Genomic DNA, 26,611 nt, shown 5'->3' with positions numbered 1-26,611 from the left:
TCTGGTCCAGTCCCAAACCAGGTCCTCGAGCCCCCCACCCCCAACAATCTGTAAGCCCCAAGTTTCCTAAAGAAAACGTCTGCCCAGCTACACACAGAACCAGACAGCGATGTGTTCCCTCTCAGAGACCTGCGTGGTCCTGGTACACACAGAGTGGCTCACGTGATTTCCCATCACTTCCCAGGGGCTGACTCGAGTGCACATCTCACATGCTGACCGATGTGGGGAGCCGGCAGGCAGCTGGGCTCCTCCCTCGTGCAGGGGCCAGGGCAGGGAAAGGGGGTGCGGGGTCTTGCTCTCCTGTGTCCTTGGGATAACACTGCATTCTGGCAGATAACTTTCTGGATCCTGGCCCTAACTTTCTGTGCCTTCCACACTCAGGGAAGGATCACGAAACCCAGGAAAAGGCTGGCCCCAAGGTCAGGCTTTCTCCCTTGAGGTTCTAGAGGGAGTCGGGGGCAGGTCCCGTCACGTGACATCGGCAGGGCTCTATGGAGGACAAAAGCCATCAAAGCCAAGTGGCCGTTAGAACCCATCAGACCGATATTTTTTTTTTTTTTAAGATTTTATTTATTTATTTGACAGAGAGAGGCAGCCAGCGAGAGAGGGAACACAAGCAGGGGGAGTGGGAGAGGAAGAAGCAGGCTCATAGCGGAGGAGCCTGATGTGGGGCTCGATCCCAGAACGCCAGGATCACGCCCTGAGCCGAAGGCAGATGCTTAACCGCTGTGCCACCCAGGCGCCCCTAGACCACTGATTTTGCATCCACAGCTCCTCACACATGGGAACGAGGATGTATAGGGTTGGCAGCAGGATGCACTGAGCCACCAGCAAGAACAATGCAGACATTCGTGACCGCAAAGCCAAGCTACGCTGAGACAGGCAAGAGTGAAGTGTGTTGCAAGCTGCCGTCTGTGTGAGGGGGGGATCAGATGGGCTGGGCTGTGCACAGAGCTCTCTGGGAAAAGCCACAGCCTCCGGAGAGAGGCCCTAGAACGAGGGCAGAAGACCTTCTCCCTTCTGTGCTGTGGCTTCAAGCATATTCATGACTTGAAAATGCCACACATCCATGGATCCTCCAAGGTGACTCACACGGGTCATCCATTCATTCCCTGGAGTCACATTTGGGAGCAATCTACTCCGAAGGTTTCACTGATCCTCAGACCAAGGCTTTGTGGCCTTTCATGGGAGAAGTCGTGGCCCCAGCAGTCATCCGGCTGATTTCTGCCCTCGGAAATGACTTAGCAAAGAGCCCACGCCTAACACCAACGTCCACCCCTCCTCCAAACTGCCCTTCCCCAAGGCCCCATCTCATCAGTCCCTCAAACCTAAGGCCCAAGTCAGCCTTCAGTCCTCCCTCCTGCCCTCACCTCTGTCCACCTGGCAGCAGGAAGCCCAGCGGCTTTTCTGGTGCCCCCCACACCTCACTCACCCTCTGCACACGGCCTGCCCCTGGCCACCACCAGCAACCTCAGTGGTTTTCCTGACACGGCACCGTCTGTCCACCCTGAAGCAGCCCTCGAAGAGATGTGCCGAGCTCCATGCACACACGGGTGTGCCCATGCACCCCCCCATCACATGCATGCACACACGTGCACACAAGCACCTGTGCAGGCACGCAAGCACACGTGCGTACACACGCGTACAGACTCCGTCCATCTCCTGCGCGCGTGCATCATCGTGCACGCGCAGACACCAGCACGCACACACAGAACACACCGCCTCCCCCCGGGAACTGCCCACGGCCCGCCTGTCACCAGACCCCCTTCCTCGCTGAGAGGTCACTCCTGGGCTGAGCTGCAGCGCCTGCCACTTGGTAAAGGGCATCTCCCAGCATCCCTTGCAGCTAGACCGGACCACCTGACCTGCCCTTGACAATGAGGGGAAGAAGCTACTGGTGGGTCTTCTGCTGGGAGAGCTCACCGAGGGCGCAACTGTCCCTTCACCCGTCCCACTCCTCCCACCTGGGACGTGGGCAGGGCTGGGGTGGATGTGACCAGGGTGAAGGCCACACGTGGAAAGGGCCCGCCCTGTGCAGGCTGCCTGTCAGGCTTGTACGACACAGGCAGCCGCCAAGCCCGGTCCTGATGGCCGGTCCCAGGAGCCTCCTGTGCCCACCTGCTCCAGCCTCCACCCGTCGACGCCACTGTGCTAACAGCACCAGCACTCTCTCCCTCTCTCTGGAGACTAAACACACAGGAGCGACGAAGTGAAAAGTAAAAAATGGCATGACTTAAGCAAAGTTTGTACTTATTTAATAAGAAAACTGCTTCTTTAAAAAAATAGTGTCTTTACATGCTGAGGTGTATACGGTTAACGCATTCGCAGCAGGTCCTCCCTGTGATGAAACCCAGCGTGATGCAGGTCTCGAGACCCTGAGGTTGCGGGGCCGCGGCGCGGCTCTCCCATGCTGGCGAGGACGGCCCGCAGCGGCAGCGGCTCCTGGCACACATTGGGCCAGCCCAAAGGCGCTCCAGCGGGCGGCCGCCACCTCAGTCACTGTCTCCTAGGGGGCTGGGCACCTGCAGGACAAGAGCAAAAGTGTGGGTGCTTCCTCCCGGGGGGGGCGGGGCTCAGCATCAGGGCCCGCCCCCCACCTGCCCCATCGCCACAGACAAGCACAAGCACTTGCTCTCAGCCCGACTCCTGGTCTCCACGCCAACAGTTCAAGAGTCCGACCTGGGCAGGGAAAGCCAAGGCTGGGGGCAAGGGGGTCTTCGTGGGGCTCCATCAGATCCCCTCAGGACGCAATGCTTTCGGGGCACACAAAACGGGGCTACTCCATACTGGACAAGCGCAGGCCCTCCCTCAGGTGTGAAGAGAGCAAGCGGCAGGAGCCTGTCCTCGCAGGAGTCCAGCAGAGGGCACGTCTGGCCCCCAGCTCGAATCTGCACACACACTCCGTCTGGCCTCACGGTGCTTGGGAGAACTAGTCACCATCAACCCTCAAGAGCAGAAGATCTCACATAAAATCCCGGGATGCCTGTCTCTCCCGGGAAAAGCTTCTGCTCTCCCGGCGTGGCCCTCCCCCCGCTGGCCGAGAGACAGAGCAGGAGCGCTCCCGCCTGCCAGTGTCCGATCCCCATCACCTCCCTGACCTGCTCTCCCACACCTGGCCCACGTGGCTGGCTTCCCTTACCTGCGTGCGTCACTTTACAACCCCGGGTGTGCCAGAAGGAGCACGTGCTTCTGAGCGCACAGACGATGGGTGGGACTGCGCCAGTGGAGAGCTGCTGGGCCAGCAGAGAACCCAGGCTCGGGGACGTCTCCCGCCCCAGGGAAAGAACTCCAGCTGCAGACTACGGTTAACTTCAGGGCCTCACACAGGTGCCCTCCTCCTAACACTACCGGCAGGGACGAGCCACCTGCAGCCGCGGCCCTAGCAGGAGGCCGCGCCACACAGCAACCACCCGGAGTGGGCGCCAAGCACCCCACGTGCCTCTCCCAAGGGACCCCACGTTCCAGAGCAGGTGTGACAACAGACACATGCTGAGGACCCCAAAGTGCTCATCCTCACACCTCCGTCCCAAAATCGGGAAGGCAGGCCATCGAGCACAGCCTCTGTCCAAGGTCACTAGGCACTGAGTGGGGAGCGAACACAAAGCAGCACTGTGGGGTCACCAGCCACCCGGTCCAACGCCCTGGCCCCGCTCATCGCAGCTGTGTGACCCCAAGAGCCTGACACACCTCCCTGCACCTCAGCTTGCTCGTCTGCATGACGGACGCAAGGACAGCAGTGCAGAGCAGGCGAGAAGCTTGGCCAAGCTCCCGAAAGGGAGGGCCTGCGGCAGCCCCGGGGCCCCAGCCTCCAGCCTCACGGCCCCAGCCCCCACCTTGGCGCCTGGGCTGGCTGCCCCGTGCGCGGTGGCGCTGAAGTCATGCACGGGCAGGGTGCTCAGCCACTGGGCCATGGACCGCTCGCGGCGCTCGGTGCTGATGATGGTGGGGTAGATGTGCTGCTCCTTGAACGCCGCGACCCCTGCCTCCTCCCGCGTCCAGTCCAGTGGCTCGTGCAGCCCGTCGTTGCCAAAGCGCTGGTTGTACTTCTCGAAGTGCACGCGCTCCAGGACCAGGCCAAGCCCCGGCGCCTTGGGCACGTCCACCTTCGCCTCCCCCCAGCTGCGCTCCAGCACGCTCTCGGGGGCGTAGCCCTTGACGATGGCCACCACCAGGCCAACCATCTTCCTGATCTGGTGGGTCATGAAGCTCTGCCCCTTCACCTTGATCACCGCGAACTCCATGCCCTCCCGCACAAAAGGCTCCTCACAGAACATGTCCAGGATGTAGCGCCGAGCGCTGGCCTCGCGGGGCCCCTTCTGCGAGGTGAAGTTGTGGAAGTTGTGCGTGCCCCTGTAGCAGGCGAGGAGCCCGTTCACGCGCCGCAGCGTCTCTGCGCTCAGCCGGTAGCGCTCATCCTGCACGTCGTGGTCCTTGTGGGCGAAGGCGAACGTGGGCAGCATGTAGAAATAGGTCCTGGCGTCACACTTGTTCTTGGAGTTGAAGCCGCCCGTGACCCTCTTCAGTCCTTGGGGGGAGAGGAGGCAAGTGAGGACGACGCTTCCCTGCCAACGAGCGCCTGGACCAGACCTGGGCCTGGCCTCCTTGCACCGAACCCGCACGCGCCTGACGCTCAACGGCAGCGTTACGCAAACCAACTCATCAAAAACACGGGCCGTTTATTAAAACCCAGGGTTCGCGGAGGGACAGGGAAGTGCATGCTCTCGCCCTGTGAGGCTCTCCACGGAATACATGACGGACCTGAAACCACACCCTACAAGTTATCCTACGCGAGGCCACCAGGCAGCAGCACATCTAAAAGCAATACCATAAACAACGAAAGACAACTCAGAAAGTCCAGCAAGAAAAACATGATCGCAGACGTTCTGGAATGTTCGCAGGATGAAGCAGCAGGCAGCCCCCAAACGTCAGGACGGCAGGTCTGCAAAGGCCCTGCGCTCTGAGTGCTGACAGACCCAGCAGGAGCTCGACAAACACGCGAACTAGAAGTGAAAGAACAAAGACACCGTGAAGCACACAGGGCTCCGCTTGTGCGAAGCACAGAAGCGAACGTGCGCGTAGAGAATTTCCCCGAGGACACATAAGTCCTGGCAAGAACTGGGACTCGGGGGTGCTGCCCGAGCTGTGCCAGGGTCCCAGACAGCAGGCCTGCCCTCACCCGAGCTCACGGGGCTACGGGGTGTGTCTAGGCCTGTGCCTCACAGGCGAGCAGACACCAGGGCTCCTGCCCTCCTTGCTCTCCCTCGACTGTCGTGTCTCATTTGGGGGTAATTTCAGGTTTTCTTTTTTGCCTGGCATAGAATTCACTTTCATCTGCACCGAGCATCGCCAGGACGCGTCGTGCAGGTGGCTGTCTGCCGGGATCGGCGCCCGGGCTGCCCGACGGCCATGCTCTGGGGCCGCAACAAGGGAAACCACCCCACGTGTCACATTGCATAAGTAGCGCTTAGCACTGTGGTTACTGTACGGGATTCAGCGTTGTTTTTAGCAAAACTGGGGCCTGATCTACGGACTACACAGAAGACCTTCCCGTGCAAACGCGTCAAGTGGCCTTCACGAGGGCTTACTCAGTGAGGAGTGTCCCCGGAGAAGACCCTCCTGAGGCAGAGAAAGGCTGCAGCACAGCAAACAAAGTAATCAATAAGCGTCACTAACTTCATGGTGAGAACACATTTACTTGCACCAAACCCCCGTGGCAGCTTTATCCACGGGCACGTGGAAGCCCAGCACCCTTGGGGGGCACACAGAGAAACCACGTGTGGCACGCCCGTGTGGCGGGGTCCACACAACACCCAGCTCCGTGCAAGCAGCCAGACATATGACCTGATTCTGTTCACGTAAAGTGCTAACGGAACGAACTAATCCGCGGCGAGAGAACGCCCATCGGTGGCGGCCAATGAGGAGGAGCGGGGGGGAGGGGTTCAGGTCCGATCCAGGAGGGTTCCACAGGCGTCCACGCACATACGCACACGCGGCAAAACTGTACGCATAAATACGGGGCTCATTATACATCAATTATACCTCAAACGGTTTTTGCAATTGGCTGCTAAAGGAAAAACAACGCCATGTGGGCTGGTACCACATGTGGTCGCACGATACACAGACATCAGCTGCAAGGCCGAGGGGAAAGATGCAGGGATGCTGCTGTCGTCTTCAAACGCTACAAGAAGCAGGGTGAGTGGGTGTCAGACAAGGATGCTTGAACAGACACAGCCTCCAAATAGCCCATTTGCAAAGACAGGGGGCGGGGTGAAAGTCAAGGAGCAGGTGGGGCCGAAACCAAGGTCAGGTGGCCGTACGGTCTGGCCTGCTACAGAGGGTCTACCGACCCCTGCTTTAACCCCCAAAGCAATGACTGAAAAACCACAGCAAATTACACCCCACAAGGCAACCAAGGTAATAATGAAATGGAATGATGAAAAACATTCATTAATCCAAAAGAACAGAAGAAAAGGAGAACACAGGAGAGTGAAAAAGCAATAGAGGGCAAGGTCTACACCAACCAACCCACCCAATACCACAGGAACATCAACGGCCCGAACGCACCACGCCAAGGCAGAGCGTCAGATGGGATTGTTTTAACAAAGACCTAAGAATCCCATTTATCAGGCTCGTTATAAAACGGAATCATCACCCTTGTTTTAACCGAATCTGGACATTCGTGTCCAGTGTTTGGTTGAAAGAAGGTGCTGCCATGAAGGGAGCTCCCGAGTGTCTGTCCAGCTCATCCCTTCAGGAGGAGGGGACAGCGAACTCTGAGACGACTCACAACCACTCCTCCCAACCGCTAAGCAACGGCTCCCACGTCCTCATTCCGCACCAGAGCAATCTGGAGAGCTTCACGTCCCTGCACGACCAGCCACCACGGGCGCGCGGCCTGCCCTGCAGCGCTTACCCAGTATCCGAATGTGAGGCGGAAGGTGGCTGTTGATCTTTTCTAAAATGTCGTCAATCAGCCACACCTTCAGGGACACGACCTGCCCCGCCGCAGACACGCCCTGCAAAGGAAGCAGAAGGGTCAGGCACACCCCTCTGTAAGGTGCTCTCCTGGACAAAGGACTGTGCCAAGGCTGCTCCGTTTCCGGTGCAAGTTCTGACTTTAGAAACGCATCTGAGGGGCTGGTGAGACCTGCAGACGGCGCTCAACTCACAAAGCGCCGGGCGAGCACAACAGGTGAAGGTCACTGATGGTTCAGATCCCAGCGAAATACAGGTCATGCAGGTAGGAAATGAAGGCCCCTCCGGACCGAACTCCGCAGGACGTGGGGAAAAAGAGCAAACAATGGCCAACAAGGAAGAGCGGTCGCCCCGGGTCGTCCACGGTGTCGCCATCCCCACTCCAGGTGCCCAGTCACCCACGCTGCTGATGCTCCCCCAGGAGAAGCCTCGCGCTCCAGCACAAGCCCACGCCATCCACACCCCTACCCCATCACGTGGGCATATCTCGCGCGGACGGTGGGTTTGGCCCGGAGGCCTTCTGAGAGCCCCCGCTCATGTAACTTCCAGGCCAGCACACGGCTAAAACATCCTGTTTTGCCCTGAGTGACCATTGCTCATCTCTCCCTTGGCCGCGTTCACGAGCACACTGTATCATGGGGCTTCTGCACCATCGACAGGGCAGGCATCCACCAGTGGTCCTGGAACACAACCCCCACAAACCAGGGGGGACCACTGTGCCACATAAGTCAGGAGAGGACGGGTGATGACCTGGACAGGGAAGGGGAGCTGCTTACGCAGGCAACACCCGTCAGGGTGAGCACACTTCCCCCCAGTGCCGCGCCTTCGTCTAACATGGCAAGACCATGCAGAGGCAGGGAAATGGATGGGAGGGCGGGCGGGGTGCTGTCCTGGGAGCAGACGCGGGGGGCAGCCCAGCATCAGCCGCGTCAAACACGTCAGTGCCGTGTGAACATCATCTGAAGACGCTCCACAAACCCGGGTCGAGACATCAGACCACAATACACGTAACACCCCTGCCCAAATCTTTATCTGAATCGAGTCATGAGAACAATCGGACAAATCCCGACTAAGGCGTTTGTCTGAACAACTGGCTTCAATGGTCCAAAAACATGCCGGGAAGGACCAGAGAGACAGAAACCATTTTAGATTACAGGGAGCTCAAAGGACGGGAGTACGTGTGCATGCCGACCGCGGCTCAGGCACTGGGTCAGGAACAAACCGAGGCGTGTGGGTAGCAGTGCTCCAACAGGGCTGGACCGCCCAAGGGGAAGTTCCCAGGGGCACCCCTGTCCCTGCACATTCAGGCCTAAGGCTTTCGGGGTGAATGAGGTCCATAACGGACTCTCCAACGGTTTAAGGGGAAGAAAGGACATAGAAAACCAACATGGCAAAACGGCAAAACGGTATCACTGCTGAACAGAGGAGAGGGTTGGTCTGGCATCCACTGAGATACTCCCCACAAGTCTGCAGGGCTGACATTTTTCCAAACAGAAAACTGGAGAGATGGGAGCGCCTGCGTGGCTCAGTTGGCGAAGCGTCTGCCTTCAGCTCAGGTCATGATCCGGGGGTCCTGAGATCAAGTCCTGCATCAGACTCCCTGCTCAGCAGGAACCTGCTTCTCCCTCGCCCTCTGCCCCCCCCCCAAAAAACAACTGGAAAGATTTTAAAAAGATACAAAAAATTAGCACTGAAAATGTTACCCAGACTAAATCCGCTGCCCCCAGACCCATGTCGTCCACTACAGAACATCTGGCCACGTGCAGCCACAGAGGGCACTAGACAGCCATTCCATTAGCGAGAAATACACAACTGATTTCAAACACTTAGATCAAAAAAAGGAACTAAAAGGAGAGCCTGGCTGGCTCAGTCAGTGAAGTATGCAACTCTTGATTTCAGGGCTGTGGGATCAAACCCCATCTTGGGTGTACAGGTTACTTAAAAAAACAAAATCTTAAAAAACAAAGGAACGAAGATAAATGGCATGGCTGTGTTTTTGTATCAATCACGTGTGTAAATGAGAAAGTTCTAGAGGTGCTTCTGGGGCGGGAGAGACGGCTAAGGGTGCTGGGGTCCTTTCTGGAGAGATGAAAGTGTGCACAGACCAGCTGCAGGGACAGCCGCACAACTGTGCGAACACACTAGCATCCACTGAATCGTACACTCTGGGTGGGCAAACTATAAGAAGAGAATTATATCTTAGCAAACCTGCTTTTTAAAGATTCTGAAATAAAAACTAAGAAAATGCTATCGTTTCTTCATCCAAGGGGCAGGACATACAGTGGAGAGATGAGCTGGGATGTTAGTATGAGAAGCTTCGCGTTTCTCCAGCTTTACCAAACTTTAAGAGGGAAACACATTCGAACAGAACAATCTCTAAGAACCACGCTCTGAAGCGCTCTCTCCGTGAGCTCAGGCAAATATCTGCCTTTCCTCTGCCTTGAAAACTACCAGAAAGCTGTCACTGGAACAATTCAGGAGAAAAGGGAAACTATAAGGAACCACAGCACCCGACCCTGAGCCGTGAGAAACGTCACTGCGTCGCCTACAAGACTCAAACCTGCAGCCCGGTGTTTGTTCTCCACTATCTGCACAGTGCACCAGTTTTGTGGTCCCCGCCTGGCACACAAACCCAGGGGACCTGGTACCATTGTTCAGCTGCTCAGGACCCCGACCTGCCCGTGTCTGTGTCACACCCCCAAGGACGTCAAGCGGCCACAGAAGCATCTCAGGGCCGGGGTTGCAGAGCGGAGGCAGAAGGCATATGATGCACTCTGCATTTCATACCTGCCGGAGAAGAACTTGAGGTTCGTGCCCTCTGCCCTACCCACCTCCCCGGCTCCCCTCCACACTCCCCTGGGGAGCTCCTGTCCATGCCAGACCCATACCCAGGAACACAACAGGGCGAGACTGCCGGGAATGGCTGCCACGCCGACCAGGACTAAGCCCGGGACAAATGTGTGAGGCAGTGAGTCAGAGCAGTGAGACTCAATCTTGGGACCGAGTGGACAGCACCGGCCACAGCCACTGAGGCTCCCCAGTCCACAAGATGTGGCCAGTGTGGTGGTGATGCGCCGTGAGCGTGGAATACATAGCAGACTGCCAAGCCGTGACACACATGCACACACAGAACGGGAATTACGTTCTGCTGATTGTATTTCTGTTGATTACACAGTAAAAAAAAAAAAAAAAAAAGACTATCTTAGATAAACTAAGTTAAATAGAGCAAATTATCACACCAGGGTCACCCATATCCTTTCCCCTCTTGGAAAACGGGACATTCAAGCTTGAGCTGCATGGACAGTGTGACCGTGCGGCCACCTGCAGCGGCCACAGAGGAGAACGTACGGACATGAAGTCTGGGCAGCAGTGAGCACCCACGTCCAGCCACACCCGGACTGGAAATGCTTAGAGAACTTCTCAGTGACACGAGGCGACGGCTTTCCTCCCGTTTTGCCTAGTTTGGTCTGTGCATCTGTCACTCAGAGCCAAGAGTCCGGACGAATAAAGACGCTGACGTGTGCTGTGAAGGGTGCACAGACCGGTTTCAGGTGCTGCTCGAACCTGCAGGGGAAGGGCAGAGCCGGCGCCTACCTTGTCTGTCCGGGCGCACCGCTGGAAGGACATTTTCCTCATGTCTTCGCCGTGATTTTCAGGAATACAACCCGACTGAACCAGGGCAGACACCAAGTCATCTTCGATGGTCTTGAATTGTGAAGACCCAACATTCCTCTGAAACAAAGAGTAGAAAACCAGGTTTCTTCACTCAGTCACTGCCCACAGATAGGAGCCCTAGGCCTGTGCTGCTCCCCATAGGGCACCTGGGTGCTGGGCCCACACCGGCGGCCCTGGGGACACACCACGGCTCTTCCCCGTCCTGTGGCACGTAGGACAATTACCTGAGGGCACCCAGTCTCTTAGAAACCCCCCACCCTCGGCAGCCAGGTAAACAGCCCATGGAGAATATCACCTGAGACGCTGTTTCCTCCCACCTGGTCAGATCTGAAACCAGCACCCCTCCTGCTGGAGACAAATCTGTCAGCAGCAGCTGGCTGTAGACGGACACCACCCCCTTATCGCCATGGGGAGGGAGGCCCCGTGACTCAAAGCGGGGAAACCCACCTGAGGACACTAGGACTGGATTTGGAAAGACAACCCACTGCTTCTAGAACCTCCTAACACTACCCCTCTCAGCGTGCCCTAACTACAACCTAAGGCCCGCAGGACCCCCCCCAACCCCCCTATCAATGAGGTCATGCGACCACCCTGACACTTCTCAGAGAAAACCTTCCCCACACCAGGGACACGAAGGCCTACAAGCACTCTGCCAAGATCACCACAGGGGGAAGTTCTTCCCAAGGTCTACCTCACGGTCCTCACTGCAAGCATCAAGTCATAAATGCTGCTCAAACACCCACAGGCAGGGACAGAGAGCTGCAGCGGTGGGGAAGGCGGCCGAGTGGCAGGGTCTCAATATGCCCTTCCATCAGCACCGTGAGCCACTGTCACTCTCCAACCCCCCATTTCCCTAACAGGGAAACTGAGGCAAACAGAAACAGAAGTTGGGACACAGCGAAGTTCTCAAGACCGCGCCTAAGGCAAAAGTGCGCCCCATCAAAATCACAGCCCCAAAAGCATTTCTTCAGCCGCACAGAGCAGCGGGGGTGGCCCGACCATCCCTGAGGCAGAGTCACCCGCCCCGTCGGCACAGTCGACCCCACGCCGCGACATCAGTTTCCCCGGTGCGACCTACACTCTTCCTTAAAACGAGACCCCGAAGAACTCCAGTCGTCCCGCTGTCCGAGGTGAGAATTATTACAACACCCAGCGAGCCCAGGCATGGCTGTGTTAGACGCTCCGGGCGGCACTGAACACCCTCACCTGCATGCCGTGGTAGCCCTTCCCGGAATAGGCCATGAGCAACACGATCTTCCGCTTGGGCAGCTTCCTGTGCGGCTCGCCGTCCGGGCTGCTCTTGAGCTTCTTGGCCTGCTGCTCGGCGTCCTCCCAGATCCGGGCCCCGCCCTGCCACCCGCTCCGGGCCTTCCGGTCCTGCTCCCGCGCGGCGCCCACGGGGGCGGGGGCCTGCACGTTCCCGGCCATGGGGGGCGAGCTGCAAGGACACGGAGCCAGCGTGAGCGACGCGGCCGGGACGCGCGGCCTGGACAGCGGGGGCCCGGGCGACGCGCCGCGGTTACCAGAACAGACGCCGTCCCAGGCGCGGGCTCCACGCTCCGCAGGCTCTCCGCAGGGCCCCGGCCGCCGCCCGCAGGCTGCGGGCCGCCATGCGCGGCAGGGAGTGGGGTGTTGGGGCGGGGGCGGCACGGGCCCAGCCCCCTCCCCCGGAGCGCCCCCTCGGCCGGCGGCCGACCTCCCTAGCGCCCCCTACCCGTCCCGCCCCTCCCGCCCCGCCCGACCGGCTTCCCCTCGGGAGTCCGGGAGGCTCCGGCCACTCTCTCCGGAACTAGAGGGACGCACTCCCACCCGGCCCCACTCACGGCGCCGCGGACTGAGCCGGAGCCGGACCACGTGGGCGAAGGCGGAAGTGGAACGCGCGCCCGACGGCGGCCGGGCGCGGACAAAAGTCCCGCCGGGCGGGGCTTAGGGCCGGGGGTGGTGCTGGGCGGGGCTTGGGGCCTGCGGCGGGGCGGGGCGGGGCTTCGAGCCCGCTGCTGTGCTCGGGGGCTGGGGCGGGGCTTGGGGCCTGCGGCGGCGCCGAGCCGGGCTTAGGGCGGACAGGTGCTCCGAGGACAAGCGCCGCGGGCCCCGCGTTCCCGACGAGGACCCCGAGGGCGGTCGGTGCGCCCCGGCCGGGAGGGAAGCACAGCTGCGCCTCCCCGACTCTGCGTCTCCCAGACCCGTGCCAGCCGGCGGTCTACAGACGCCACACACCCGGGGGGCGCGGTCCTCGGGAAAACCCGGCGGGAGGGCTTGGGAGGCGGACCGGTCGGCTTCCAGCGGCAGGGAGTGGACCAGGAGCGCAGCGACAACACTCGGCCTCGGAAGCTCACGTTCTCGTGGGGGGACGCCCAGTGACCAAACCCAGCGGAAAAATAGATCGGGCATCACAGTCATAACCGCCATGTACGAAGGGAGCTGCTGCGCCCACGATGTGAGTCTCGGAAACTCTGCCCGCAGTGAAAGAAACCAGATGCGAAGGGCACGTTCATATGCAACATCCACAACTGGCCGGCCCAGACACAGGAAGTGGGTTGGTGGTTGCTGACCAGGGTCTCCCCCGGACCACACCATGCTCGGTCTCCTCTGAGCTCAAAAGTGAGGATGCGTTGAGATCACGCAGGTGGGAGCCCACGGCTCACTTCTGCTAAACGACCCCCAGGACAGCCCTCCCCTCTGCAGGAGGGTAGAGAGCCGCCTCCGTGTGCCAGGGCTGACAAAAGGGCATGGTCATGGGTGACCTGGGGAGCTCCGGTGGCTCAGCAGCCATAGCAAGCATTGGGCCAGCCCTGCAGAGAGCACCATCTGCACACAGGGCACCCCCGCCCTCTTCCGGGAATGCTCCCTCCTGGCCCTAACAGCTCTGAGGGCACGGGCCGCACCCTGGCACAGGGAAATGGACATGGGCCGCAAGCTGAGGGCATCCGCAGGAGTCCAGGACCCTGACAACCAGGATGGCTCCAGATGGGCAGAGGACTAACCCAGCCAGGCAGCCAAGGGAGGCTTGATGCTGAGACTTCAGGCTATGCCACAGGGAACAGTCTCTCCCTCCCTGCCACATGGGAGCCCAGCATTCTCTGGTGCTGGAACAGAGACCCAGACCAGGTGGAGGGCTGTCTCAGGGCCAGGCCCAAGTCCACCGACTGTACCACGTGCCGCCCCTGAGTGGGGAGCCCCTAGCCAGGCCACATCAGGCAGGAAGGATGGAGGCATGTGTCCCTGCCAGGAGCCTGCCCCAGGGTCCTGGTAGGAGTGAAACGGGCAGGAAGGTAAGCACCATAGGTTAGAACTGCTCACTGTCAGGGGGAAGAGGCTCCCTGTGACCTGTTGTGTGCGGAGCAAACCACACCTGCTCCCTCGTCAGACCCCGCCAGCTACGGTGGCCCGCCTGACCCTGGTCCTCCTGGCCAAAGGCCCCTGTGGGCCTGGACACCTGTGAATGTGCCCGGAATGTGCCTGGAATGGGTGGTCCTCAGACAGAAAGGAGGTAATTGCCACACCCCAGGCCCAGCCCTCCTGGGCCCAGCGCTTACCACCAGGTTCCTGCATGAGAACCCTTCTAGTTTCAGCCATAATTGCCCAAAGTTGGAAGCACCAAGGTGTCCTTCAGTTGGAGACTGGATAAAGTGACCCATCCAAACAGTACGGTATCATTCAGAGCTGGAAGGAAACGAGCTATGGAAAGACGCGGAGAAACCTCAGATTTGTTACGTGCAAGAAGCCGGTCTGAAAAGGCCGCACACAGTCTGATTCCAACTCTGTGACATTCTAGAAAAGTCAAAATTATGGAGGCAATAAAAAGACCAGTGTTTGCCGGGGATTGGGGGAGGGAAAGAATGGGTAGAACAGAGGATCGGGGCTACTCCGTGACACTGTGATGGTAGACGTGTACCATCATACGGGTGTCCCGCCCACAGAATGGACAGCAGCAACTATGGACCAGGGTGATGGCGCGTGTCCGTGTAGGCTCACATCCCCCACCAGCACAAGGCGTTGATGGAGAAACAGAGGGAGGGCAGGGTAAAGGAGGATATGGAACTCTGAAGCCTATTAATTTAGCAACGAAATGCCAGGATTGTCTTAATCCTCCGGGCATTTCTTCCAGGAGCCCCACAGAGCGGAAGGGGCTCCGCCTCCCGGGCCCCGTTCCCCACCAGCACAGCCCTTCCTGTCTGCGGGGACCGCATGCAGGCTGCAGGAAGCCAGGCAGGAGCAGAGCGCCACCCACCCCGGGCCCCACCCTCTCGCCCCTCTAAGGCTACCTCTCTGCACACTTTCATGTAACACTGCCGTTAGCCTTTCTGGTAATGAGCTATTTTTAAAACTCACGAAAACAGTATGTAGTTTTAAAAATGCAAATCTACAGACCCTAGAAATGACCAGCAAGCACATGAAAGGGTGCTGGAGGTCACCAGGCATCGCAGAGATACAGCTCCAACTGTAACACAGCCGAAATCCAGACAGAACCACAGCCTCGGGGAGGACGAGGAGAGAAAGCACATCCTGCACCTCGGATGGGGCAGACGGGGCGCGGCTGCTGCAGTCTGGAGCTGGCTCCCCTCACAACCGACGCCCCCTCCCAGGTGGACCCCCACGGACTGAGACTGCAACCCTGGTGGTGGGGGATGGACACAGTCGTGAACTCACGTCGGAGCACCCAGTGTGCCCTGGGGATCTGCGCCCCGGGGGTCACGCGCAGGGCGACTCCACGTGCTGCTGCAGGCCCCCCTGCATGCCTTGTGACACACTAGCGATCCCGACAAACCAGCCGTCAGCTACGCCCACTCAATTCCAAAGGTTTATTTCCTTCAGTTGGTATTGACACAAGGTAATGCAAACGGAGGGGGTAGGGGATCACACAAAACTCCTTTAAAGTAGACCAAGGGTCGGGCGCTGAATCGTGGAGGACAGGATCGGCTGGTAACACACACGCCGGGAGGCGGGCGGCATGGCGGCCCACTGCACGAGTCCCCTCTCGTGGCACCAGACTCCCGGTGGCCCTGGATCCCAGCCGACCGTAAAGCAATAAATATGCACAGGTTCCGTGCAGCAAGGAACGAAGTCACTGGCTGACAAGGGAACTCACAGGGCTGTTTCGAAATCCAAGCACAGTGGCAATATTTCAAGTATTGCAAAGAAAGAAACACAAAGATGTCCACGTCTTGATGTGAGACCTTAAACCCCTCGCCCAGGGCGCCTGGACTCAGGCAGGCTTCCTCTGCCCTCTCCAGGACACGCTGCGGGGGAGGGGGCTGAGGCAGAGCCTCCCCGCTGACGCCCCCCCCAGAGCAGCCAGGACCCAGCCTACCGTGGCGGGGGGGGGGGGGGGGGCGGCGGCAATACATGCGACTTTGGCATCAAACCCACTGTGAAAGCTGGATGGGAGGCTCTGCAGGAAACACCCCTTGCCTGCCCACCACCTCCAGGTGGGGAGGGGGGCAGCGGTAGGGCTGCCCTCACAGGCACCAGGTGCCTCCAACCGCATCCACACGACACTAAGGACCCACCCCGTTCTGCCCCACCCTTCCAAAATAAACATCCCAAACTCCTACAAATTTTCTTTCCTTAAAAAAAAAGAGCTGCAGAAAAATAAGACAGGATTTGGGAGCAAAGTGTAATAGACTTCAACGTCTGTCCTGGGTTCAGAAAGCTCGGTGCTTCGTACTGTCCGTCCCTAAAAGAACATTTAAATAAGAGGTCTGTGTCTCTCCGGGCAGATCCCGGCAGCAGGCACAGCACACACGCTCGCACGCGCTCGCACGGCTATTTATATATGTATATATGTATATAATATGTACACGCGCCTCGTAGCGCTACAGGCGGGACTGCGCGGGCAGTCCTGCTGCAGGTCCGCCTGCATAAAGTGCTCCGTGATTCACAAAGCTGGGTGGGTGGTCTCGGGGAAGGAGGGCGACCAGGAGGCCACACCTTTTCCTGGGCAGAGCAGTGTCGAGGATTGTCCTCAGCACAGCGGCCGGCATCAGGGCTGCCCTGGAATCTGGCTGGGGCTGGGGACCGGCCACATGTGCCCACCCACCTCCAAGGTGGCCGGGAGAGCTCAGCTCATCAGCGAGGCAGGGGGACTGGCCGGATTTGGGTCGTGTGGAGCCCTCCCAGCACCCTGAAGCCCACTGCTGCAGAGCTCAGGCCTGAGCCCCCACCCTCTCCCCGGCACCAGCAAGCAGCACCAAGGCCGCAGGCTTGTCCCTTCAAGCCTGGCCAGATGGCCGCCCCCAAGCCTGGGGAATTGGCAGAGGAGATCCAGCCCCTTGGGCACAGAAAGCCAGGCACCCCACAGGTCAGGCACAGATGCCGGTCAGCAACGCCGAGAGTCTCCGCTCGATGCACAGCTTGCCTGCAACAGGGACGGCGCCGTGAGTGGGACCCCGCCTCCCACCCCCACCTCGCGCCCTCCCCAGGCGGGCCCAGTGGCACTCACACTTGGCAATGTTCTCCACGTCCGCCTGGTCGGTGAGGATGTGCTGCAGCCCCTCCATCAGCAGCAGAGCCTTGTGGTAGCGCTGGACACAGTCCTCCCGACGGTGGAACATCTCGTCCAAGGCGGCCGACTGCACCTGCTCGAGAGGGGCCAGGGGGTGAGCCCAGGTGTGGACACCAGGTGCGGACTGCCGGGGCCATGTGGGGACCTGAACAGACTTGTGCGACCTTGGGCAACCACCCCAGGTGGGCCGGCATCTCTGGGCAGGGCCCCCCTTGGCAGACACGGGCTGTGACGACCTAACTAGCCAACAGTCACCCCCGGGGCAGAGGAGGCAAGCTTTCCCCCAGAAGTTTGTTCAGCCTGCACAGGCCTCTGCTGGAGAACATTCGCCCACTACAAGGCTTGAGAACGAGGCCTCCTGCTTGGACCTGAAAGCCAGGCCGGCTCCCAGCACCGTGCTGGGCCAGGGGAGCCCGGCGTCAGCGCTGGCTGTGGAGCAGCACGGAGTCATGCCCCAGCCCGACGTCCAGCAAGCTGTGGACGTCAACGTCCCCCCACGGCCTCCACCACCGAAGTGCCACCCGCCACTTGGGCCTACCGTCTGCACCGCATGGCTGAAGATGAGCTTCTCGGCAGTGACGCTCTGGATGCGGTCCAGGAGCCGCTGCTTGTCCAGGAAGAAGCGCTGCAGCCGCAGGCTCAGGCCTTGGCAGGACACCACACTCGCCTTATACAGCTCGTTCAACTTGCGCACCACTGCGGGCGGGGGCGGGGCAAGCGCAGAGAGTGAGGGTCCGCCGGCCACCCCTCCCCCCCGGCCCCGGGAGCCCTGGCTGCCCCTGCCCCAGGGGACCCCGCGGCAGGGCTTTCGTCATCTCATCACCCCTCCCACCACCTCTGCCTCTCCCTGACCTTCTCCACCCGGCCTCCGTTGCTGGCCCTGGGGGCGCGGCACTCACCCTGCTTCACGGTGGACGACAGGCACAGCTTGCCGGCCCGGATCTGGTCGATGGCGGTCTGTAGGCCCGAGGACAGCAGCTCGGCCACCTTCAGGTAAAGCACCAACTGCTCCGCGAAGCTGGAGGGCGGCAGACGCATCAGGAGGCGCGGAGTCCCAGGACCCCAGCCCCCCCCACCCGCCACCCCGGCCCCGCAGGGCACACGCACCCCCACTCCCGGCTCAGCAGGCTGATCTGGTCGGCCACCACGCTCTCCTGCAGCTGGTACTCGGGCCCCCCGGCCGTGTCGCTGGCGCTGCCCCTCAGGGCCGCGATCTCCAGCACGTGCTGGACGAAGACCAGCGTGAAGCGCAGGCTGTGCAGAATCTCCGTGTGCTCTTGCTGCGGAGAAGTGGGGCGGCTGAGACGGTGGCTGGGCACCCCCCCCCCGGCCCCGGGAACTGCCGTCCACAGCGGGGGGCACTCACCTCCATCAGCGTCTCCTCAGGGAGGTCAGGGGCCTCGAAGGTCACGGCCCCCTCCAGGTTGACGGTGACGGGGTCGGCGAAGGTGCAGCAGTGGCCGGGGGCCGGCGCCTCCGGGGCGGCCTCGCTACAGGCCCCGGGTGCCAGGTGACGGGCAGAGGAGGAGCCGGCTGAGCCAAGGGAGCTCGAGGAGCCCACTGTAGGGAGAGGTCAGTGGGCAGCAAGTTCACAGCTCCCAGACACAAACCCCTTCCCCACCTGGTCTGGACGCCTTGGTCTACACTCTGGCCCTGCCTCGTGGAGCAGAGCCCACCGCGGACGCCCTATCCCTCCTGCTTCTTGCCCCGCTGCAGGTGGGCCCTCCGGTCCAGAGGTGGGCGCTGTGGGCACGTCTGTGCCCCGAGCCCGGGACTCCTGACCCCACGGTGGCCGCAGACGCGGGTGCTGTGGACACCATCCCTGCTCCATGTGCAAGAATGACAGTACCTCATATTTCCTGACCTGTCCTGACCCATCCACACAGCCATTTACGCTCTGCAGCCTGGAGGAGCACCGTGCAGTCCTCACCTGAGAACATCCTGGCACGAGGACCCTGGGGTGGCGTGGTCCCGCTGGGGGGCGAGCCCACGGTGAACACCACCGGAGATGGGCTGCTGGCCCCCCCAGCACGGGCTCCCGGAAGCAGGTTCCCTCCGAGGCCAGCAGAGGGCGCTGCAAGAGCAGGAGGAGGGGCTCAGGGCCTGGTGATCCCCTGCCAGGCCTGCCCGCCCCCACCCCAGGGAGCCCCCACCCGCCCACCGATCTCCATAGGCTTCTCCTGCAGGCTGTCCGTGCTCCCCGAATCAGGGGCCTGGGTCCCAAACGCAGCCTTAAGGAGCAGATCGGTGAGGCGGCCAGTACTGAGGGACCTGCAAGGTGAGGAGCCATGAGGAGCCAGCAGGGGGCCCCCGACCCGGATCGCCCAGCCTCCCCACTGCTCAGCCAGCCTGCCCTAACTCACTGCACGCCAGGCATGCACAGGGCTTCATGCAGGCTGGCTGGCTGCTCTCCTGCCCACCCTGGACGCAGGTACTGCCCCCGTTAACAGACACGCAAAGGGAGCTCAGAAAGGGTCACATAGGAAGGAAGTGCAGATGGGGCCCCTACCCACACGCAGGCCTACTCCTGGCTTCTCCTCCCAGACACTCCCTTCCCACACACCTGCCGAAGGGGCTCTTGTCCTCTGAGGGCCGCAGGCCGGGGCCCAGCTGCTGCCCATGGAACGGGCCCGCCTCGGAGAGGTCCGGCAGCGTCCGGTTCCGTGGTGGTGTCATGACCACACCCTGCCGGGCCAGGAGGGTCAACAAGTTCTGGGAGCTGGGGGTCTTGGGGAAGTCGAAGGCGGGCATGGCCTAGGAGGAGCAGATGGGGTGCTAAGATGGACTGCCATGAGGGCCCTAACAGCCCGATGCCGACACCTGCGTAGCCCCACGCTTCCATAACCCGGTCTCCACAGCAAACGCACAAGACCTCGTCTGCTGCAGGAAAGCAGTAACGCGCCACGCACATGCCCAACCCCAGGCCCACGTGCACCCCCAGAAACCCTGTGTGTCACTGTGGGTCTGGCCCCACCTCAACAACAATAGCATAGCAAAGACTGAGCTAAGAAGTTTGCCCGGAGTGGTGCCAGAGCCCGGGGACCACCTTCCGCATCTCTGGGGCCCAAAGCGTGTCCCACAGGAATCCTGCCAGGCGGGTAGGGCAGGTGGATGGGAAGGGGTCCTCAGGACAGAGCCACACGCTGCAGTCTTTTCCCAGGACGGGCCACCCCCTCCCTCCCCCCCCCCCCGCAGCTCTGGGGCCCTGTTACCTTGGTGGGGGAGCCCAGGATGGGGGGCAGGGGGTTGCGCTGCAGGAAGTCGGGCAGCTTGGGCGAGCCTCGCAGGGGCCGGCAGGACTGCAGCCCGTGGGCCGGCTGTGGGGGACTGGACTGTGGGTGGCCAAACGCCACCCCCAAGGGGTCCGTGGGGGGCTTGGGCAACTTCGGGCGGACGACGTGCAGGTCGGACAGGTTGGGAGCACTGTGCAGGCGACAGCCCAGCCCCGCGGCCTGCGGAGGGTGCTCGGGTGCGGAGGAGCCTGGGGCGGCACACGACAAGGCCTGGTCGCTACCACGTGGGGCCTGCCCGGCCCAGCCCCACCGACGGCAAGAGGAGCATGTGTGTGAGGCCCTCGAGTCTGGACTACTCCCCCACCCCGGCTGCTCCGCAGCGCGCCTGAGCAAAGGGGCGCAGGTTGTGCCGCACGGCAGACACGGACACGGGGGCCCCAAGCGCTTCTCCACAGCCCAAGGCTTGAGCTTGTGAGCACAGTCCCCCAGGACCCGACCCTCCCTTCACTTGTACAAGTGACCGTCGTGAGCAGGAAGGTGGCTCCTGCCTGGGGGCCACACCCGCACCTACCCGGACGAGGGGATCTGCCACCCCGCATCTCAGCTCCTTGCGGGGAGGGTGCCCCACTCCAGCCAGGCCGCTCAGGGAGGATTCCAACTTGAGAGAGAGGGTCACCAAGGTCATGCCCTGACAGAGAGCAAGTCCCCTCCCCCGCCGCCCCCCTTCAAGAGTTTCCACCAGGGGAATTCAGGCTCACCTTGTGGGGATGGTGTGTAGGGCCGGCCCCCACCAAGGGAGAGCTTCCTGGCCAGGGCAGCTCCGTGCTCGGCGTGGGATGGGGGTGACGGACTGGCCCGGGCAAAGCCCAGGGGGCTGGTGCTGCCCGACCTGCGGATGGCGGAGGACCTGGGGACAGGAGCAGGCACGAGGAGGTGAGGGTCACGGCCATGCCAGATGGCTCGTCCCCACTCCGTCCAAATAACGGGCCTCACTTGGGAGCCTTCAGGAAGACTGGAGCACTCACCCTCCTGCCTAGGGCGGTAACTAGGGAGTGAAGAACCTCAGTGTTTCCCCTGGGCACCATCAGGCCTGAGGTCACAGTCCCTGCCAGGACAACCACTAGACCGCAGGGCCTTCTGTGAGTTACAAAAAAAGGGAGCCTTCTCCTGTCGTGTTTGTTGGAATTTGTCAAAAATCAGTACTGGGTCTTCTAAATTCAAGATACTTCAGTAACATCTACCAGAAAAGCATGTTAAAAAGCCTAAAACTTCCATGCGTCCGTGAACGGTGGCAATGACTTACACAGTGCACAGCCTGCACATTGGTGCATGTGCGACAACCCTGTGTCACTCCAAGGGTGCTGTAGGGGTTCTCACTACAGTTCTCTAGGACATGCTCTTGCCCCCGGGGGAACCCCAGCAGTGGCGGGGGAGTTGGAGGTGAGGAGTGACCATGCTCACCGTGTGGTCTGGTACTGGGTGGGCGACTGTAGGTTCTGCTCAATGCGCTGGTAGTTGTGCACCTGCGTGGGGACTGGGATGGGGACGGACACACCGCACCTGCTGCTGAAGGAACCGGCCCGGCTGCAGGAGGAAGACAGGTGGGCGGGCTGTGTCAATGGAAACAGTGTACTGAGCTGAACCCCAGCCCAAACACCGTGGGGCAGAGGCCACCGAGACTGCCAGCTTCCTCCGCTCTGCACAGGCCACCGCCACCCGCTCAGGCAGCAGGGACCGTTCACGCCCCATGCCACGCACCCTGTGCCACAGGGACACATGGTAGAAGGCCAGGCTGGGACTGCTCCCCCGCTTGGCTCTGAGGCCACCTGGCTCCACAGGCTCAGGCGTGGTGGCAGTGCTGGCCCCACAGCTCCCCACCCCACCCCCCAGGGTCTACATCCCTTCAGCCACAGCCCCTCCTCCTGGGCCACCCACGAGAAGCCTGGTGTCCTGCAAGGCCTGAACCAGGACAGGACCTGCAGACACAGTGCAGCCTGCGAAGCCCAACCTGGGGCTGGGCCCCTAACCCCAGCTTGGGGCCCCTCACAGTCCTGCCCCACCCCAGCCCCTGCTCACCTGAGGGGCTGGGAGAGCTGCTGCAGGGCGGGGAAGGAGATGGGGTCCGGCCACGGCTCTCCAGGCCAGCAGAGGCCACCAGTGAGCTCCTGGTAGGGACAGATAACATAGGCAGGGCAAAGACAGGGACAACCTGCAAAAGCCAGCATGCCCCTCTCCCCAAACCAGGAGCAGGCAGGGCAGGGGCTCACCCGCTACACATCAGGCTATCCGGAGGGGGCTTGGCACCGGCCGCCTCGGCCACCAGGTCACCTGTGGACAGGAGATGGGAGAGGCTAGGCCTGGGTACCTCTCACATCAGGACAAGTGTCTACTCCAGGCTTCTGGGCCACCTCACCAGCCATGGCTCCTTGATGGCCCCACACTCGATTCCAGACAGTGTGGGGAGGCTCTAGGCAGGGAGGGGAGGAGGCAGCACTCCCAAGTCCTAGCTCCTGTTTTCCCACCTGACCGGGCCTCCGAGATCTAAAGGAGACCCTGGATGTGCTCTCCGTACCCCAGCCTTCAGCCACCTCCAGGCCAGGTGCCCACAGCTCCCAGGCTGGGCCTGACCCCTCCTCTGGGACCCCGGGTCCCATACCTGCCCCACCAACCTCTCTCATGGCCCTGTCTCCCTGTTCACTGCCCTCCTGGCCCTGCCCTGGAAGCCCAGGGCCACTCCTACCCAGTCCCGTCCCAGAAGTCATGGGATGGCCAGGGCAGCGAAAGGAAGTGTCAAAGCCCAGGGTCACGAGAGGAACTTTAGACCCCAGAACAGTTTTGGGAGGGGCCAGGCCTGTCCCAGAGGCCTGAGGACCTGTGCTCAACACATACTAAGCCAGCAGCAGCTCCCTCCCCGGCAGCAGGCACTCCGGAGGGTGCAGAGGCTGGAGGGCAGGGCCTGAGCACAGGGACTCAGTCCACAGACCAGCCACATAACTGGGACGACGTGGCTCTGACTCCATAGCCAAGCTGACCTGGTATGGAAGCTCCCAGAACAATCCCAAGGGCACACAGGCAGAGACAGGTCTGCAAGCCCACGCACACGCACGCACACACGTACACACACATGCACACGCACCAAAGCAACCCCTGGCCCCTGACCTGGAAACTGGGCCGGGACCATGACGAAGTCATCCGTGTCACAGGACGAGTCCTTGCTGCTGCCGCCGGAGCCCCGGGAGCCCTGCAGGAAGCCAGCAGCGTCGGCCGGGGAAGTCAGCGTCTTCCGGAGCTGCTGCTGCACCTCTCCCAGGGACTGGGGGTCAGAGGGGGGCCACTGAGACTCGGCCCCAGGGCCTGGGTGAGACAAAGGGCTCAGCGCACCTCCTCCCCATCAGTCTGCATGGTCTACCGCCAGCCAGGCCTGGGCCGGGCCCCAAAGGGACAGTCACTGGGCACAGCCACCCAGCTCCCACAGAGCTCCCGGGGAGACTTCCTGCAAGGCCTGCAAGGGGGCCTGCTCTACGCTCAGGACACGAGGCATCCAACTTCTGCCTTCAGCGGGGGCAAGCGCCATCCTCTCACCACGGCCCCTGGCGTCCCAGCTGTGTGTGCCGAGGTGCGGGGGCACGTGCTGGGGGGCGGGCTCCAGGTCTCAGGGCCACCCTGTTCCCACGCCCACACATGTGCCGGCCAGCACACACGGACCCACACCTGGCAGGTCGGCCTCTGGGACACGAGGGCTCTGGGTGGGGGGCTACAAGGGCTTTTGCCGACTTGTCATATTCCAACATTTCACAACCCGAACACGTCTGTCCGCAGCTAGTGTGAACGGCAGGTGTCCTGACGGTGTACCGGCAGCAGCATGACATCCATGCAGCGCCAAACCCCGGGCGGGGGGGGATGGAGGGGGAGAAGCCCAGGGCCCGGCCCTGGTGGCGACTCACCGGTGGGGAGGCCAGGTGCGAGGTGGAGCTGCTGCTGGAGCTGGCTGCCAGACCCCGAGCTCGGGTACGAGGGCACAGGTACAGGTGGGGCTAGTGGAGGGCACAAGTCAGCATGAGGGAGACCCCCTCCCCCAGCCAGGCCAGCCTGGCAGCAGCAGGTGTGGCACCCGCGTCCCCACCAAGCCCCACCACGGCCTCAGGGGCCCCAGGACCCCTCAGAGGACTCACACTTCTTCACAGTGGCGCTGGCATCGAGGAAAGGGTGATGGAAGAACTCGTCTGCAGGACGACGGACGGGAGAGGCCTTAGGAGAGTCCTGACCCCAGGGTTCCCTGGGGACGAGGGTTCCCACCCCCACCCACCCCCGCCACTGGGGCCTGAGCTTCAGCAGGCTTTGGCACCCGTCCCAGCCGGCATCACGCCAGGCGTGGAGGGAGCCGGCCCCAGCTGGTGGCTCTTCACCTCGTCTGGCTGAGCGTCCCCCCAACCCCCACCTGACGGGTTTTCCCGGCGACAACACTTCCCATTGCAAAACCGGGGTGTTCACAGCCTGTGCTGCTGGGAAACGGCTGTGGGCACCCAGGAGCTGAGGGTGGGGGGCAAGCAGCCAGGAGGCCGCACCCCAAAACCGGTGGGCCGTCAAGAGCGGACGCGCTGCAGGCTTGCCGGGGGCCGGGCAGCCGCTCACCGAAGTCCATGCGGTCCTTGTGGTTGCGCTGTAGCAGAGCCAGTAGCAGCTGTCTCAGCGGGGCCGACGTCTCCCTGGGGATGCTGGGTGGGGCCAGGAGACAACATGACACGCCGCCCACCCAGGGTCTGAGGGGGGCTGGGGGCAGGCAGGACCCAGGCACTTACGTGGGTACCAGCGTCTTGTTCCTCTCGTAGAAGAGGCGAAGGTCCTGGGGGCTGCTGGCCTGGTAGGGGACGGCAGCATGAGTGCCCCTTACAGCCTCCGAGCCCCGTGCAAGGTCCCCTAGCCACACCAGCAGGCCAGAGCTCATGGCCCTGGACCAAGCACCGCAGGCCCTCCATGCTCCCAGAGATGGCCTCCTTCGCCCCCCATACCCCCACCCGCCTGGTCCAGGCTGTAGGCCAAGCAGACCACACAAGAGCAGCCAGCAGGCCAGAAGCCAGGCAGCCAGGCCTCCCTCCCACCCAGGGTAGACTGTCAGGGTGTCTGCTGTGAGTGGATGTTTGCTTCTTGAAATGCAACAGTCCATGCACCCCACCCCAACAGAGGACATCCCAGCATAAGCTTTCCCCTCCCAGCGGGCACCGTACTCCCTGGGGAGGACCTGGAGGGCACGTGTGTGGTCAGCCATCTGTGGTCACTGGACACTGCCAGGCACCGTTCCCGGAGCCAGTGAGCGCCCTACCTTCCCGGGGTTGACAGTGAGGGACAGCCCTCCACACGCTCATGCAGGGAGGAAACAGGAGACGGGGAGGGGTGCAGGGAACTAGGGGCCTCCTGAGGTCACCGGGCAGCCAAAGAAGGCTGCGGGGCCAGCCGGCAACAGCTGAGAGCTGCGTGATCAAGCCAGGAAGTCACGACGGGATGCGCAGCCCAGCACAGGAGGCTCAGAGCCCCCAGCCCTCTGGAATCCCACTGCTGAGCATGCCACTGCTTTTCACCTGTGGTGCCCCCGGGTGCCTGACACCAACTCAGTGCCTCCCGCCGGCAGGGCATGGACAGGAGGGTGGGCACGAGGCCAGGATCAGACATACACATGGGCATACGCACAGGCAGTCTGGAGCTTGCGGACTCCGGCTTGACCCGGAGCAGGACCGGGCCCCACGTGACTACGTGGTGGGGAGCCAGGAGACCACCTGACTCGTGAGCGAAGGCTGCGGGACCCGGAGCCAAGCGTCAGGTGCAGGGTGCCAAGCGGCGGCCAGCCCACGCCTGACCCGGGGCTCGCTCACCTGGAAGGGCGCCTTCCCCGTCAGGCACTGGTACACGATGGTGCCGATGCTCCACAGGTCTGCCTTCCCGTCGTAATGCTGGGACATGATGACCTCGGGCGCCTGCGGGGCAGTAAGCATGCAAGTCGGCGCCGAGGCTGGAACGGACGCGGGGCACAGTGACCCAAGGCTGGCGCCAGCACCAGCCAATCACAACAGACACGAGCCAGCTGTGACCCAACTGCCGTAGGTGTGGTCGGATACACGGCCCAGCCACGCAGGCTGCCAGCCGGCGCGCGGCTGGGCGTGAGGAGGAGGGGAGCCCGCGACCCACACCCCACCCACGGGCCGCCGGGCTGGGCCCACCTACCATGTAC

General features: G+C 61.8%; 2 protein-coding genes across 4 annotated transcripts in view; both read right to left on the bottom strand.

Annotated features, from left to right (window-relative positions):
- Positions 1-2,233: 2,233 nt before the first annotated feature.
- Positions 2,234-12,541, bottom strand: PUS1 (pseudouridine synthase 1). Of its 3 annotated transcripts, none has more exons than XM_044389802.3 (6): positions 12,474-12,541; positions 11,857-12,088; positions 10,570-10,707; positions 6,914-7,016; positions 3,834-4,525; positions 2,234-2,522 (listed from the first exon to the last, which is right to left on the bottom strand). In XM_044389802.3, exons 2-6 carry the CDS (start codon positions 12,076-12,078, stop codon positions 2,493-2,495), a joined length of 1,185 nt encoding a protein of 394 aa, XP_044245737.1. In that variant the 5' UTR covers positions 12,079-12,088; positions 12,474-12,541; the 3' UTR covers positions 2,234-2,492. The 3 variants fall into 3 exon arrangements, with proteins under 3 accessions (XP_044245737.1, XP_057162042.1, XP_026370448.1); XM_057306059.1 differs by lacking the exon at positions 12,474-12,541 and adding an exon at positions 12,393-12,409; XM_026514663.4 differs by lacking the exon at positions 12,474-12,541 and adding an exon at positions 12,174-12,349.
- A 2,897-nt stretch (positions 12,542-15,438) lies between these two features.
- Positions 15,439-26,611, bottom strand: part of ULK1 (unc-51 like autophagy activating kinase 1) — a 20,069-nt gene continuing 8,896 nt past the window's right edge. The window contains 22 exon segments of the mRNA XM_057305967.1: positions 15,439-17,008; positions 17,093-17,228; positions 17,694-17,851; positions 18,055-18,173; positions 18,263-18,435; positions 18,522-18,715; positions 19,086-19,229; positions 19,317-19,426; positions 19,719-19,909; positions 20,368-20,636; positions 20,960-21,046; positions 21,147-21,295; positions 21,850-21,973; positions 22,465-22,553; positions 22,656-22,716; positions 23,548-23,701; positions 24,333-24,374; positions 24,376-24,422; positions 24,561-24,611; positions 25,021-25,103; positions 25,188-25,246; positions 26,256-26,445. Of these exon segments, the coding sequence (XP_057161950.1) occupies positions 16,953-17,008; positions 17,093-17,228; positions 17,694-17,851; positions 18,055-18,173; positions 18,263-18,435; positions 18,522-18,715; positions 19,086-19,229; positions 19,317-19,426; positions 19,719-19,909; positions 20,368-20,636; positions 20,960-21,046; positions 21,147-21,295; positions 21,850-21,973; positions 22,465-22,553; positions 22,656-22,716; positions 23,548-23,701; positions 24,333-24,374; positions 24,376-24,422; positions 24,561-24,611; positions 25,021-25,103; positions 25,188-25,246; positions 26,256-26,445 (2,686 nt within the window). The 3' untranslated portion in view covers positions 15,439-16,952.

The sequence above is a fragment of the Ursus arctos genome, unplaced genomic scaffold (genome assembly GCF_023065955.2).
Source record: "Ursus arctos isolate Adak ecotype North America unplaced genomic scaffold, UrsArc2.0 scaffold_34, whole genome shotgun sequence".
Classification (NCBI taxonomy): Eukaryota; Metazoa; Chordata; class Mammalia; order Carnivora; family Ursidae; genus Ursus; species Ursus arctos.
Note: the sequence above shows the minus strand (reverse complement) of the source record. Positions and strands in the feature narration are given on the sequence as shown.